The sequence below is a fragment of the Rattus rattus genome, chromosome 2 (genome assembly GCF_011064425.1).
Source record: "Rattus rattus isolate New Zealand chromosome 2, Rrattus_CSIRO_v1, whole genome shotgun sequence".
NCBI lineage: Eukaryota > Metazoa > Chordata > Mammalia > Rodentia > Muridae > Rattus > Rattus rattus.
In genome coordinates this window covers 34,094,398-34,111,002 of record NC_046155.1, presented here as the reverse complement: position 1 = coordinate 34,111,002, position 16,605 = coordinate 34,094,398, and the positions used below count along the sequence as shown (strand labels likewise).

General features: G+C 43.5%; 1 protein-coding gene across 1 annotated transcript; it reads left to right on the top strand.

Annotated features, from left to right (window-relative positions):
• Window positions 1-702: 702 nt before the first annotated feature.
• Ch25h (cholesterol 25-hydroxylase) lies at window positions 703-2,237 on the top strand. Its single transcript, XM_032895484.1, has one exon. It carries the CDS (start codon window positions 924-926, stop codon window positions 1,818-1,820), a length of 897 nt encoding a protein of 298 aa, XP_032751375.1. The 5' UTR covers window positions 703-923; the 3' UTR covers window positions 1,821-2,237.
• Window positions 2,238-16,605: the final 14,368 nt, after the last annotated feature.

Genomic DNA, 16,605 nt, shown 5'->3' with positions numbered 1-16,605 from the left:
CAAGAAGGAAACAATGGAAGAACGGCCCCTGGCTTTCCTCTGGAGTCTCCTGTGTGCCACGTGTGGGTCACACGGGACTGATTTCTGTGCCGGGCTCTCTAGGGGACTCTCCGTGGCTACAGTACTGACCTCCTGTGCTCAGCCCTGGCTACTCAGTCCTGGTGCCTGAGAGGGTGTCCGGGAGTTGAGGCAGGGAAGATGGACCCTCTCCGGGAGCCTATGGGAGTGCATAGATCATTCCCTCCACCAGCCTTTGAGGTTTGGCCCAATGGAGTGACCCTTTGTGGGTGGTAAACCCAACATCCTCCGTTTTCCATCCCAGGGCAAAGGCTGGCAGTGCTGCCCCATGGACACCGCGGGCTTTTAAGAGAGGCGTCCGCGCCAAAAGGCGGCGAGCCTGACTGCTCCTTTTTGGAGGATGCCAAGTTCCCTCTCCGTAAGGGACCCAATCCCTGTTTGCAACGCACCCAGTACCAGCACTGTGGGGTGAGGTGCGCTCACTCAGAGAACTCCAAGATGTAGAATAAATCTTTACACAGCCAAATGCAGATATTTTAAAACTCAGGGAATTCTGCTTTGGTTGAGAAACAGCACTTTCTGAGGGTGATGAACCCATTAGTTTGTAGTGGTGACGGCGGGCGAACTGTCTCAAGGCAGAATCAAACGCTCGCTCCTGTCTCTGAAAAGCGAGCAAACTATGTCTGGGGACCGGTTTTAAGGACCGCGGCATGCATTAAGGGGAAATTTGATGCAGCTATGAACCAGGACATAGACCGGAACCAAAGGCATAATTCGGTCATTTAAGCAAAATTCTGTAGCAGGGAAGGGAGGGAAGGAATACTGACGTCACCGGGGGCGGGGCCGCAGTCCTTAGAAAAGTCGGTGGGACTGGGGAGACCGCCACTGTGGGACACAGTCTCAGCATGGGCTGCCACAACGTTTCGGAGCTCCAAGACCTTGGTTGTTCCAACCAGCTGCTCCTGCAGCCTCTCTGGGACAGGATAAGGACCGGAGAGGCGTCCGCGCGCTCACCCTTCTTCCCAGTCATCTTTTCTATCTTCACTTACCTGGGCTTCTGCCTACCGTTCGTGGTGCTAGATGTCCTCTGTCCCTGGGTGCCCATCTTGAGACGCTACAAGATCCACCCGGACTTCTCGCCGTCCGTAAGGCAACTTCTGCCCTGCCTGGGGCTGACGCTCTACCAGCACCTGGTGTTCGTGTTCCCAGTGACGCTGATGCACTGGGCGCGCAGCCCCGCGCTGCTACCGCGGGAGGCCCCCGAGCTCTCCCAGCTCCTCAGTCACGTCCTGATCTGCCTGCTGCTCTTCGACACCGAGATCTTCGCGTGGCATCTGCTGCACCATAAGGTGCCCTGGCTGTACCGCACCTTCCACAAGGTGCATCACCAGAACTCGTCCTCCTTCGCGTTGGCTACCCAATACATGAGCGTCTGGGAGCTGCTTTCTCTGACCTTCTTCGATGTGCTGAACGTCGCGATGCTTCAGTGTCACCCCCTCACCATCCTCGTCTTTCACGTGGTTAACATCTGGCTGTCGGTGGAGGACCACTCAGGTTACGACTTTCCGTGGTCCACTCACAGACTTGTGCCCTTTGGCTGGTACGGGGGCGTGGCGCACCACGACCTGCATCACTCTCAGTTTAACTGCAACTTTGCTCCGTACTTCACACACTGGGACAAACTGCTGGGGACCTTGCGTTCCGCACCCCTCTCGAAGCGCCTGTGTGCCTGCAGTGAGAGCTGCTTGGACTCCGGAGAGCAATGTACTGTACACTTGAACCAGAAGAAGAAAAAGACTTGAGTTATTTTTTCAGAAGTTAGTAAATTTTGAAGTGATGAACACTGCTATAAAATCTAATGTGCTTCTGCAGCCCGACAAAGTAATTTATATAATGTTTATATATGAATTTAATTGTGGTCTTGATGTCAAATTCCAGCTCGTCCCAGTGTCCCTGACTTCAGGACACCAAGTTAGACATTCTCTAGAATGGTTTGTTTGTAGAACCAAGACTTTCCTATGTATGAAACTGCACTGGAACTGGGCTAATCACACATGTTGATGGAAGACCTGATTTCTGACTCTTTAAAATAATCAAATTTGTTCCTGCTGGGCAGTGATCAAGGTTATAGTATATTTTTCTATTTTTGAGCAAAATGATATATTTATATTGAAAGAATTTTTATTTGTATTTTAAAAATAAAAAGAACAGGAACTAAACAAGCGTTGACTCCTAATGGACCCGCTGGATAAAAACTAAAAAGAAACTGTGTGTGTGTGGGTGGGTGGGGGGTGCTCAGTGATTTTGAAGCATCTACCAGTCCTGCAAGAGGAATTTGGTGGTAGGTATTGGTGGGGGACAGGGGTGGGTGGGGTAGGGGCAGTTATAATACAGGGAAGAAGGCTAGGGGCTACCTAACTGCTTTAATTCAGAATGCTTTTTGTCTGGTTTTGACATAAGAAACATATGAAAAACTTACGTACTCTGTATATTACTTTTCTAGAGGATTAACATCAGTCACTGCATTGCTGGGTTGCAGTGTTATGTGTAGGGCAATTTAGAGTTAGAACATCAGAGCAACGCCTTGATAAACCAAGTTAGTGCACTAGGGAGGATGATACATTAAGCTTCATTTTAAGGCAGTGTCCATTCTTAGCTAGTACCACGGACCCCTAAAAGACTGTCCCTGCAGCCTGGGGTTTTTGTATAGTTTATTTTCTTAATGAAGACACAAATGCAAAGGAGATCCCTGTTCTTAACTGAAGGTGAGAGTAACCTCCAGCCTTAAGCTTCCTGCTTTGTTTTCTGTGAAAGGAGATAGTATGAACATTGCAGGTGAGAATCCATATCCTGGTAAAAAGAAGAGGCAGCTGGGATGCTCAGTAATAAAAGTTCTTGGCCATACAGAGGTTGCCATCAAACAGCTCAGCTACTGGCAGCTTAATTACTTTATTGTTAAATTGATCACAAAGGCTAGTGTTACAAAGGAAGATGTCAGAAGTCTTTAACTTTGCATATCATTGTGGGGTCATCATAGATGAACCTAAATGTTCTTATTTAGGAGTTTTGAAGAACTATCTGAGGATCTGCTCTCCACTGTCTGTCAAGGAGATTCCTGGCAATTATCTTTAAATCTTTTCCATGATGCAACTGTGGTATCTGGTGTCTGCTGATTGTTAAGAGGTGTTTTCCCGGCTTCTGAACCAAGTCACCACCTCCTTTGTCTGAAACTGTATCAGGCTGGAACATAAAGATCTTACTTATTTATAAAACAGGAACTTTCCAGAAAGAGGAAGAGGGATCCAAGGAGGAAGCCCTGTGCTAGACATGCTCTGTCACCTCAGTCATGTACACAGTGAGTGACAAAAGAGGATAGTGGTCAGACAGATGTTGAATACTGAGAGCAGCTGTCATTACCGTGCGGAGCTCTAGGCACCCAAAGTCAACTCACCGGTAGAATAACAATTTATGTCAGTTCAAGGTCAGAGTTGGTAACAATGTTTCCTGTCACTTTGCCCCATGAGGGAAGTGAGATGAGGCAATCGGACACATGGAAAGTGTTGGATTTAGAAACACTTTCTCTGACTCCCAGGTCAGCAGCGAATGCCTTGTTCAGGAGGATGGGAGACTTCATTCAGATAGGTGAAAGGCCAGATGGCAAAGGCTAAGAGGTCACGTCTGTATGCTTTTTTCACACTTTATTTCACTTGCTCTTTGAAACACCACCATAAGAGATATGGAATACTTCTCCCCCTCAGCAGCTCCTCACATTAGAATACAGGACTGGTCCCTCATAGGTTTCGTATCTTTTTCCAAGTAAGAGTAAAATAAGCGTTGGAATATTCCTAATTATCAGACCCAATGAGATGGTTTCTCATCTCCATAGTTGGGTTTATTTATTGTGGGGTGTGTGCGTGTGTGTGTGTGTGTGTGTGTGTGTGTGTGTGTGTGTGTGTGTGTCTTTCTTTCTTTCTTTCTTTTCTTTTTTTTTTTTTGGAGCTGGGGACTGAACCAGGGCCTTGCGCTTCCTAGGCAAGCGCCCTACCACTGAGCTAAATCCCCTACTCTTTCTTTCTTTCTTTCTTTCTTTCTTAATGTTCATCTTAACTTGGCATTAGTGAGGCTGCCCTAAAATATTTACTTCCTAATTTTCTGGCTTTTTCTTTTCTTTTTAGTGGCTCACCACAAGAAGATACGAAGCCGCAGGCACTTGGGCTTTTAATCTTAAAAATCTGTATTGCGGGGCTAGACAGATAGCTTAGCAGATAACAGCACTTCCAGAGGTCCTGAGTTCAATTCCCAGCAAACACATAGTGATTCACTACCATCTCTACTGGGATGATGTCCTCTTTTGTCATACAGGTGTACATGCATATGGACTACTCATATACATAAAATAAATGAGTGAATCTAAAAATATTTGTGTTGTATGCAACAAATGTTCTTCCTACCACCTCTTAGTAATCCTGAAAATTTCCTATTAATTGCATTACAGTATATATACATATATATCCACACTATTTTTATGTGTATATATACCAAATATATAATACTGTATATCAATATGCATGCAAGTATTATACACACAAATTATACAGCTGCCTCCATATGATTACATGTGTATAAATGCATGCATGTGTATACTGTGTATGTATATATGTACTATATTAAATACATTGTGGTTATGATAAATGTGTTATATATGAATATACATATGCATGCATAGATAAACCATGCTATATATATAGGTGTGTGTGTGTATATATATATATATATATATATACACATACACATCAACCATATCTAAACACACACATATGCTTTAACTAAAATATACTTTGTTTTTTCTCCCTCTTTTCCTCAGACACACACAACCAATCTTGTTCTCTTCACTAATTGTCTCCTCTCCATGAGTGACACTTGTCTCTCAATACATATTGGTTCGATGCCCCATGAATTCTGAAAGCAGAGGAGACACCGTTTGTCTTAGTTATGTCTTTTTCCAGCTACTTCTTCTTGTTCTTCATCCTCCCTCACCAGTCCCACTCAGCTTTGTCCTCAGGCCGTGATCACATTTCACAGTCCTGTTCTAGAATAGGTAACAGTTGTCTGCAAACATGTCCGAGAAGCAAGTTCAGCCAATCCAATGCAGTAAGCTCCACCAGGAAGACAGCAACAAGCACTTAGGGGATCCCAAGGCAACAGAGGCATTCAGCCCAAATTGTGAAGGTGGGTTCACAAAGCACAACTGATACCTAGCGGGAGAAAGACAGTTGTAGAAAGATGAGCAAACTTGATATACTGACAAGGTGGTAGGAAGCTCAGAGCCCCAAACATGTTCTAGAGGAATCTTAAGGCACATTTGTTGCAAGGCATCCAGGACCTGGGTTGGGGACCCAACGGTCAGTGCTTGTCTTATCACTTCACGAGCTATTCTCTTCAGGATGGTGCCCACCTGCACATGTCACAGGGATGGTGGGAGGCCACATGGAAAATATTAGGGCTTGCTAGGTATGTTGATACACAATGAAGAGAAGGATGAACATATTGAAAATTAGACTTGGGCAATAGTGGTGGTGGCCTGTATATTGCATAGATTTTAAACAAAGGGAAAATGTGTCTGTGTAGGCGCAAGATGACAACCTGTGGTGGAGAATAGGGGCAATGTTGCCTTCATCCCAGGCCTGGCTCCACTGCTTATCACTGTGTGACAGGCAGGAGTGTTCTAGGGCTCAATACCCTCACCTGCAAAACGATTGTATTAGTAACTTTTTTTGTTACCATGACAAAATATGACGACTTATTGAAGGAGTTTATTTTGGCTTATGGTCCTTGAAGAAGAGTCTGCAATGGCAAGGGAGGCATGGTAAGAGATGTGAGGGCAGTAAGCTGAGGGATCACACCTCTAGCCATGCCCAGGAAAGAGGACTCAAAGGTCAAGTGAGATGGGACTGTAGAGCTTCAAAGCTTGGCCTCAGTAGCTTGCTTCCAGCAAGGCTGCTCCGTGCCAGGGAACAAGCACTTGGATATACCAGCCTAGGGAGGACAGTTTTCATTCAGTGAGCAACATAGACTATCAGTGCCTACTCCTAGAATGTACGAAAACCCAGGGACACAGTATTTACTATGCACGCCACATTCCTGTCACACAGACATCCCTCTGTAGATGGAAACCCTTCTTTACAAATTGTTACAAAGTTGTTATAGAAGAGAGACACCAAGCTTGATTCAAGGCAACTGGAGATGGGATTAAAAAGGAGAAAGAATGGATTTACCTTCCATTATAACAACTATTATTTTACAAGAGCGATGCATGCACGTGATAAGATTTCAAGCACCAGAGAACAATGAAAAATATGAAGTTCTATTCATAACCTGTCAACTTAGGCCTCCCACAGGTGTCTTTTGCCAACCCTTCCTTGGGAGCCAAACAAAAAATTTATTCAGTCCCATCCTGCTCTTCTCCCTCCTCTCCATCCACATCTTTTCAAACATTGGCTTGCATGCAATGATTTTTAAAAATATTCTTAAGAACAGAACTTCTTGAAGGGAAGCCTCAAATATGTTTCCCCTTAAACATTTTTTGCTTATTTTCTTTTTCCGTACTTTATTAAAAACATAATGCATTAAGTTTAATAATTGTCACTAATAAATACCTAAAAAGGAATATCTAAAATCGTAGGGTAAAATTTTTCTATTACTCTGTGCTCTGAGGTTCTTTTCTATTGCCACAATAAACATCGTGACTGAGACAACTTAAGGAAGGAAGGCTTTATTTGGGCTTGGGGTTCCAGATGGATGATTTCCTCACCGCCATGGCGGGAAAATGTGACAGAGGAGAGGCATCGCAGCTGGAGCACAGCTGAGAGCTCACACAGGGGACCGCCAGCCGGATGGATGCAAACTCCAAACAGTGGGAGTGTTTATGCCTCAAAGCCTGCCTTTTGGAGGAGGAAGGTGACCCTCTTCCAACAAAGCCACATCCCCTAAGCGAGACCAACTGTAGAACAAGTATTTGGATGCCCCAAACTATGGGAAGCATCTCAAAGGACCACACAGCAAAGGCGTTATGCAGTCTATGAGGAGGCAGGATGGTATGTATAAAATGCATTAATTCCTTGACAAGGCAAGTTGACGACATCGTGGCAGGAAGACATTTCATAGCTTCCACAGAGTCCAGAAATCCTAGATTGCAGATTTGAAAGATATCTTGAAATTCCCAGACTGGTTATTCACTTTCTGAGATTAGAAGTCCAGATCAGAAGGCAGCAGATACCACACACACACACACACCCACACACACACACACACACACACACACACACACACACACAACTTTAGAGATGTGGACACCCTCAGGAATAGCCGGATAAGAATTTCCAACCTAGGTCAGGCTAATCATTTCCCAGGAAATAACGTTAAGCAGGTGGTGGCGGTAGTCTTTAGAATGTTAATCATTAGTGCAGGTCTCACTGTGGAAGAGCACATGGCATAGTCACCAAGAACAAGAAACAGAAAGGCATTAAAAGTGTGACTTGAATACCCATCAATTTGACTAAGTTCTCATCACTGCCACTCAAGGGCACTTAATTTGCATTCAACAAAGGTTCACAATCTAAGTCGTGGCAGAGTAGCTTTCGCACGATTTAAACTAAGCGTTGGAAGTGAAACAGCGCTCACAGAATGAAACACAAGGCATAGGATTTTCTATTTTATTTTTCTCTTTATTTCCATTTAGATTTTTTAATTTAGATTTTTTAAACTAAGTTGATTTTGGACAATTTTACATGTGTATATAGTGGGTTCGAGTGGCATAGGCTCTGTGTTCTCTTTCGCCTCCCCTCTCTCAATTGTCCCTCTTCCCTAAAAGTCATCCTTTCACATGTCTTTTTTTCTTGCTCTGCTTTGTGTTTGTCTTTTTGCTCTGTTGTGTGTTTTGACCCACAAAACTAGAGTGTAACCAGAGCCCCATGTGTGTGAATAGAGCTACCCATTGGAATGTGGGAAAGCAGGCAATGGTTCTACTACTGAAAACAATTGATTACCTACCCTGCCCTCATCCATCTAAGCTAATTCGTTCTTCAGGGAAGAACAGGGCCCCATGATTACGTATAACGTGCATGACTGATTCTTCACAGGCTCTGCATTGTCCAGGACCCTCCTAGGCAACCTCAGACACTGTGAATTCTTGATTGCAGAGATACATGTCATGTCCAGAAGGTAGCATTTCACAGCCTTCCTCCCTGTTATCCAATGTCTTTATTCTTAACACTTTCTCTTCCAAGATGTTCGTTGTGCCCTGAACTTTTTCAGTACATCTTGGTCTGTATACAAAAAAAGACTACCTCTTCCAAGCCTTTTCTGTTGAGAGACTCGCCTGCTGGTCATCTGTGATCTGTGATGTCAGGACAAAGATAAAACAAGATTTCGTTCCCCCTGCTCTCTCCCTCCCTTACTCATTTCTGATGCCTGTGGTGCTTTGTTGGTTATTTTTGTATTGATATTTTATTTATTTACATGTCAAGTGTTGTCCCTCTTCCTGGTCTCCCTTCTGTAAACTCCCTCTCCCATCCTCCCTTCCCCTGCCTCTATGAGGTGCTCTTCACCCACCTGCCCACTCCTGCCTCATTGCCTCAGCATCCCCCTATGCTGGGGCATCAAGCCTTCACAGGACCAAGAGCCTCCCCTCCCAATGATGCCAGATAAGGCCATCCTCTGCTACATATGCAGCTGGAGCCATGGGTCCCTCCATGTGTACTCTTTGGTTGGTGGTTTATCCTTGGGAGCTCTAGGGGGGTCTGTTTGGTTGATATTGTTCTTCCTATGGGGTTGCAAACCCCTTCAGCTCTTTTAGTCTTTCCCCTAACTCTTCCATTCAGGTTCGTTCAATCTGACGGTTGGCTGTGGACATCTGCATCTGTATTGGTCAGACTCTGACAGAGCCTCTCATGGGTCAGCTATACTAGGCTCCTGTGAGCAAGCGCTTCTTGGCATCAACAATAGTGTCTGGGTTTGGTGTCTGGAAATGGTATGGATCCCCAGGTGGGGCAGTCTCTGGATGGCCTTTCCTTCAGTCTCTGCTCTGCTCTTTGTCCCTGCGTTTTCTTTAGACAGGAGCAATTATGGGTTAATATTTTTGGTATGGGTGGGTGGTCCCATCCTTCAACAGGGGGTTATACCTAACCACTGACTATGGTCTTTCCAGGTTATTCTTATGGTAGGTTTAGTGCCTGACTTTCCTTCTACCACCTCATTTTTACCAATTTTTGAGAAGTTTACACAATACATTTTGATCAAACTCACCTCCTATCCCCATTCTTCTCAGATCTATCCCCTTTCCATACCAACTCAATTAAAGAAAAGCAAATGCAGTTTATTTTGTTCATGTGCTCTTGGGTCTACGACCTTACCAAAGGGGGACCTACCACCAGGGACTATACCCTCAGAAAAAATGAACTCTCCCTCTAACAACTTCAATTATCTCCTTAACTAGGGCTGAGACTTAGTGTCCACCTCTCTCTTCTTCATTTTGGAGTTTGGTCTGGCCTGAACCCATGTTGGTCTTGGGTATGTTGTCTCAATCTCTGTGAATTCAATGTGTAACTTTCCTGCTCTGTTCACAACACATTGTTTCCTTATAAGGTCATCTATCACCTTATAAACATTCTGTCCCACTTTTCCCTAAGATTCCCGAGTCTTGAGTAGAGAAGGGTATGAAAAATATATTCACTATTTCTGAATATTTGGAAATATTTTATTCTTTATACCTTGATCAGTTATCGGTCTCTGTGGTAATTGTCATCTACTACAAAAGGGTTAAATCATTATTTTCTGTATGGGAGGGATAAATCTGTGAAAGGAGGGACCATGTCATATAACTTTTATTCCTTCAAGGATCTTACTCTTGGAAAGTGTTCTATAGCTAGCTCAGAGTATAGACTCTAGGCCTGGGAGCCTGTAGAGCCTGTGGTTGAGCTCCTGGTTATCTGCTTTCAGAGTAGTCATTAAATCACTTGGAACACCAGTTTCTATCTCTGTAAAGTAGATGGAAACTAGAATAGCAATGGGTAGTCTTGACTACTTTCTAGTGTTTCCATGAAGATGAATTAAGTCAAAACAATAGGGAGTTGAATGGGTGAGACAATCCTTTTTCAGAGATTATGATATGAAACTCCTCTCTCCCTCTGTCCCTAATGTCACGATGTTCTACCTTTTCTACCCTGCAGCTGTTGCTGGCATTCCATTTCAGACTTCTTTTCTTGTATCCTTCTAATCTTTAAACTGTAACTCTGCTTCCCTGCAGAATCTGAAGAGGGTCTGGAAGGTGGACATTTGCCAGTGTGGCAGGGGAGAGAAGGGATGTTATGTTGCATAGTAATTTATTCAGAACTGAAACTTTCCATCCCAGGGAGACTCTCCTTAAGACTCAGAAAGTTCCAAATTGAAACATTCCTTTTTGGGTGGAAGAACTCCACAACTACCAAGTCTCAGCAAGTCCCTGAAACTTAGAAGATTCATAAATCCCTTCTTTCCCATAGGTCATATACATATGATGAGATGATGAATTGAGAGGTGAGGTGACTCTCTTACCTGTGGGGCTTCTTTCAAGTAATACAGAGTGATGACAGGGTTCCAGATCTTATGAGATATCAACAATCTGTATGAGCTTTTGGTGATGCAGCTGCCTTTGGGTCATCCACATTCCTGTAAGTAATTTCTTACCCATTTACAGCAAGTAGCCTCAGTAAAGTCATTGATTCACCAAGTAAGATATTGGTGGTACTAATTTGGTCTGACATTAGTTCCTTGTATGGTATAAGTAGACATTTGTTCATCTTTCTCTAAGAATAGTGTCATACAAGAGTAGGCATTGCAGAGGACCAAAATTGAAAGAGACTGAATCTGGCACCACAGCTGACACCTAGACTGGCTATCTGTAGAACTTTTGGAAGCAAAAAGCCATGTCAGTGATTAGGGTGAGGGTATGGCACCAGGAAAAAGCCCTTCTCTCTTTCAAACCAAGGGCAGATTCCTGATATATAAGTGGACACTTACAGCAAAGAGCATTTGAAGGAAGCTTCTTAGGGTTGGGCATCATGTGGACAAAGCCACTCGTACTGTGCAGTTCCTGGGAGAAGGCTGTGGACTGGATGCTTCAGATCTAGCATTGCTAGAGGAAGACAGCTCACGTGCTGTCCCTGGCAAGTTAGGAGAAACACAAATGCTATGGCTGAGACACCCTATCCAGTTTCCGCATTTTATAAATAAGGAAACTGAGGGTCAGAGACAGGAAGTGACTTTTCTTTGGTTTGCACAGATGGTCTGGAACACAAAGACCTTACCCTTTCTGTTGTTTTCCTCCCACACTCTGGGTTTCCAAAGCCATTGGGAACTTTCTTTTGTTGGATGTCAAAAAGGTAGTTATGGGACCCTACATGGGCGTTATTGTCATCCATTTTGTTTGCTACATTTTTGCTTCAACTGCTGGGTCAACATGTAGAAGCTTAATGAAGTGCTTCAGATCTGTATTGTCCCATATTTACTCTGAAAATTTCAGTTTGAAACAGTTTAAGAAAGCATCCGTAAGTGAAATGCCTCCCAGCAATAAATAGAAATGGAAAGCTACATGCGGTTATAAGGATGAATTAAAAAATAATTATGCTGAATAGATAGTTAAAATGCAGATTAGATTGTTCTGTTACAGAACATACAGAAAATACAGATAAATCCACCGCGACAAAAGAGACTGGTAGCTGTTTGGAGACAGGGAAAGGTACAGACATAGACCTCAAGGATGCTAGAAATCTTTGAGGGATGATGGGCACATGTACCTTCCTGATTGTTGTGATGGCTGCTTAGGAGTATAGGTATGCCAAGTTTTGTCTATTTATAAATTTTAAGCATTGTACTTTATATCAATCATACTAAATAGTGATGATGTTAGTGGTGATAATAAATTAATACAAGGGCCTCACGTGAGATTTAACTTTGAAGCCCAAAATATTGCAGAAGACTTGGATACACACACACACACACACACACACACACACACACACACACTCCACACACACACACACACACACACACACACACACTCCACACACTGGTTCATGTAGCTATGGTTGTTTTACATACAATGTTAACTGTGGACACTGTTTTCTAAATCTAGGTTAGAAACTTGATCTATTTGTAAATCAATAGGACATCTCTTGGAAATTTAGGATATGTAAGCAAGAGAACTGGGATTCTGATGTTGAGCCTATTATCTGTGGCACATACATGGTGATGTCTGTTGTCCTTGGCACATGAGTGGTGATGCTCATCTGCAAAGTTGAGGAAGGATGAGAGCATTTCTAGAAGAGACAAACTTCCCTGGAAAGAGTATGACAAGGTTGTCTTCTGAGAACATTGGCAGTTCTGAGTATTGGAATCTTCATGAATCTCAGGCATGGCCATAATTCTGCTGTACTTGCTTCCCAGGTTTCACGATGTCCAATAATTCCCACTTCTTGGCTCATCAAATGTTTTTCTGGTTCTTGTATGTAAGAGGACATCATGAGAAAGCTGTGGCTTCCTGCTGCCTTTACATTGGAGGGAAAACCCCTTTGGTATAAGTGAATCTAAGATGTTATAAGTGGTTTTCATCAGTGGAGAATGGAGAACCACTTCCTATGTGCTGATCAGATCTGTGGTAGCCCACAGGCAATGTGAGGCCCAACACAAAGAATGTGCTCTGGTGTTATTTTGCAGTAGCACACCTCACCTTGACCATCTCCATGGTGGGCCTGGGTAGCTGTTTTATGGCAACTTAAGTGCCAAATTCACTTCATAGCTTTATGCTCAGACATGGCTGAAATAACTTACAGTCAGTGCCTCCTGTAAGACCAAACCATTTTCCCCCTGGAGAACAACTCTGTTTCCTAACACAACCTTCAGGCGGGAAGACAGAGCTTGCAACGCATCCTTGAGCCTTCAGCAAATGGTAGCACACAGCTTCTTAGCACATAGTGTGACTTCCTCTACAAGCAAACACCATACTCAGTGCAGCCTGGCATCTGACTCTGTCTTAAGCTGTGTTTTTCCTGCTTCTGTTTTTGTTAATTTTTGTCTTCTCTTGTTCTACAGCTGATGTAAAATACTCCCGACATACTCAATCCTCTGACTCCCTTTCTGTCTACCAATTCATTTGATTCCTCACAACAGCCTCATGAGGAGAGGTTCAGGAAGGCTACCAGTTGGTGACCATCTAAGCCATCCATGGTCCACGGGACTAGGAGAGGTTTCAGGGGCTACCTTTACTTACTGTGCTCTGCTGTCCCTCAGTCGCTTCTTTTCATTATCACATCTTTCTAAACTCAGAGAGAAAAATGAGACTACACTTTGGAAGACCAAACTCTGGATCTTTCTTTGGAGATTTGCTCTTCTTTCTGTGAGGCAAAGTCGAGTTCCCTCACGTAAGGGCTGTTTATTCTTTTTTCTTCTCAATAATTTATTTTCTTTTTCTTTTGTTTAAAAAATTTTATTTATTTATTTTATTTGTAGGAGTACACTGTAGTTGTCTTCAGACACACCAGAAGAGGGCATCAGATCTCATTACAGATGGTTGTGAGCCACCATGTGGTTGCTGGAATTGAACTGAACACCTCTGGGAGAGGAGTCAGTGCTTTTAACCATGGAGCCATCTCTCCAGCCCCAATCATTTATTTTCTTTATTCACTTTACATCCTGATCATAGCCCTTCTCCCAGCTCTTTTCCCAGTCTCACCCTTACAAATCCCTCCTCCATTACCCTCACCTCTTCTCTGGGAAGCCTCTCTTGGGTACCACCCCACCCACCTAGGACATCTAATCCCAGCAGATTATGCATATCCCCTCCCTCTTCTGAAGAGGCCCAAACAGGTAGCCCAGGTAGGGGAAGGGGATCCGATGGCAGGAAACAGAATCAGAGGCTGCCCCTGCAAGACTCCCCAAGTTCTGCCTGATGTTTGACTGTGGATCTCTGATCTTTTCCCAGAGTTGTACATTCTTAAAAAGCTGTTCATTCTAGGACTAGAGTGTAAATTCACTCAAGTGTCCATTCTCACAGGCATCGGTTGTCATACGACTCACTCCTGAGCTTAACAGAGGATGCTATGTGATTGGATGTCAGGGCCGCTGCAGCTGATGTTCACTAATGAGAAATAGCAACAACAACAACAACAAAAACAACAACAACACAAAAAATGATCGTCTGGGAAAGAGTTTACAAAGAACGACACAATATGCAGTATTCTGGCAGGATGGCTTGAGCCCTCCTGGAGAGTGTTAAAGAGGGACTTGAAAATCGGCTCCAGATGTGAGTCTCAAGGCTAAGTCCTGGTAACTGGGCAGCCAGCCAGGAACTAGTCAGACTGCTGATCCAGGATCAAAGCTTCTTGTCTGCCCCACTGGTATGGCTTATTCTAGAAGAGCTTCTTTCTGACCATAACATCTGTGCATAGCCTAACACAGCAGATCAGCCTAGATGATTGTATATTGCTACATCCTGACCCTTGTGCATACCCGAACACAGCAGACCACCCTGGATGACTCTGTGTCTTCACTATGACACCTGTGTATAGCCTAACACAGCAGATAACCCTGGGTCACTGTGTATTGCTGCCTCATGGCTCCTGTGCCTAGCCTAACACAGCCGACCACCCCAAATTACTGTCTATTGCTGTACTCTGACACCTGTGCATAGCCTAACACAGTAGACCACCCAGGATTCCTCCTCAATTTTGCTTCCTGGGCCTAATTCTGAGCCAATATACACATAGCCAACAGTATAGCGAATCTTACAGTGTGAGAATGGTCATAACTCAGTGCTAATGATAGTTATTATGCAATAGGCCCTTTAATAGTTTACACACAATGCTAACAGCTTTGAACACATGACTCCTCTTAATCTTTAAAACAACTTTGTGGTCAGAGTCAACACACCCTACTTGTTTTAAACAATACCTTTGTATTGATCCCAGAGAGCCACCCCCACATTAGACAATAAGGGAGCAAATCCATTTCAGAGTAGACTACTTTGATGAGGAAAATAAGGCATAAGGTTATGAAAAAGAGGGTCTGGGAGAAGAGAGGAGGAGTTTTATAGTATGGAATAAGAGAAGGCCAATATGTATGTATTCTATTTTATTTCATTTTATTAATTTTCTTTTATTAAAAATTGTGTTTTTCCAGACGATATATTCTGATTATGGTTTTGCCTCCCCCAACTCCTCTGAGAGTCTCTCCAATTCCCCTCCCATCTGATTCCACACACTTTCTGTCTCTCCTTAGAAAACAAACAGGCATCTAAATAATAAAATAAGACAAAACAAAAACAAATGGGAAAAGGACAAAAGCAAACAAATGAAAGGCAAAGAACCAGAGGAAAAAAATCACCAGAAACTCATATAGATGCAGAAATACACAGAGAGAAGTCCCTTAAAAATCACAAAACTTGAAGCCATAATATATATGCATAGGATCTATCAGGTAAAAAGTGATTTACAAATAAAAATTTGTAACAAACAATGGGACACAGAACCTGCAAAGACGCCATTGAGTTTGTTTTGCGTTGGGCATCTACAGTTGGCCATGGGGCCTGGCCTTGAGTAGATTGTATCCCCAATGAGACTCCATTGGAGAGAACTAATTTTTCATTTGGTGGTTGTCCATTAGAGATAGCTTCTGAGTTAAGGATGGGGACCCGTGCCCACATCTCCCCTCAGCACTGGGATCTCATCTGGTATAGATGCATCCTGGCCCTGTGCAGTCTACCACAGTCTCTGTGAGTTCATATGTATTTTGGTTCTGCTGTGTTTAGAGGACCCCATTTCTTTGTCATCCTCCATTCCCTCAGGCTCTTTATCATATTCTTTCTGCCACCTCTTTCACTGGGTTCCCTGAACCTCGAGGGGAGGGATTTGATGGGAACATTTCATTGAGGACTGAGTGTTTCCAGGTCTCTCATTCTCTGTATAATGTCCTGCTGTGGGCCCAGTATTTGTTCCTATCTACTGCAGAAGAAAGCTTCTCTGATGATGGCCAAGCAAGGTACTGCTCCATGAGTGTAGCAGAGTGTCATTAGGAGTCCCTTTATGGCAATGGTCCTTTAGATATTCCATTTTAAATCCAGGCCTTGAATAAGAAGAGGGAGACAATGGGTAGAGCTTGTATTATTCCTAGCTCACAGACAAGAAGAGAACTCCAAGTAAATTTCCTCAGATCAAATAGCTGGTATCATTTTGCTTCTGATTTCTTGCAATTCCAGCTCCTTTCCTGTTACAGTTTTTCTCTGACCTTCAATTCTCCCACTTAAATCCCTTTACCAGTTGTTAGCCTGTGCTTCCTCCTTAGCTAAGACATTCTCTAGAATGGCATCTGGCCTCAGCAGTTGATATTGGGCCTGGATTGTGTGTGCAGAGCATCACTACAACCAGTCTGCAAGACGTTCTTGGAATTTAAGGACGTTCACGCAGTTCTGAATCCCCTCCTGCAGAATGAGTGTGATAGTAAAACTCCTTTAGGCTGGAGTCCAGAATAGAGTAGAAGCAAGGAAATAAAATATGTAGG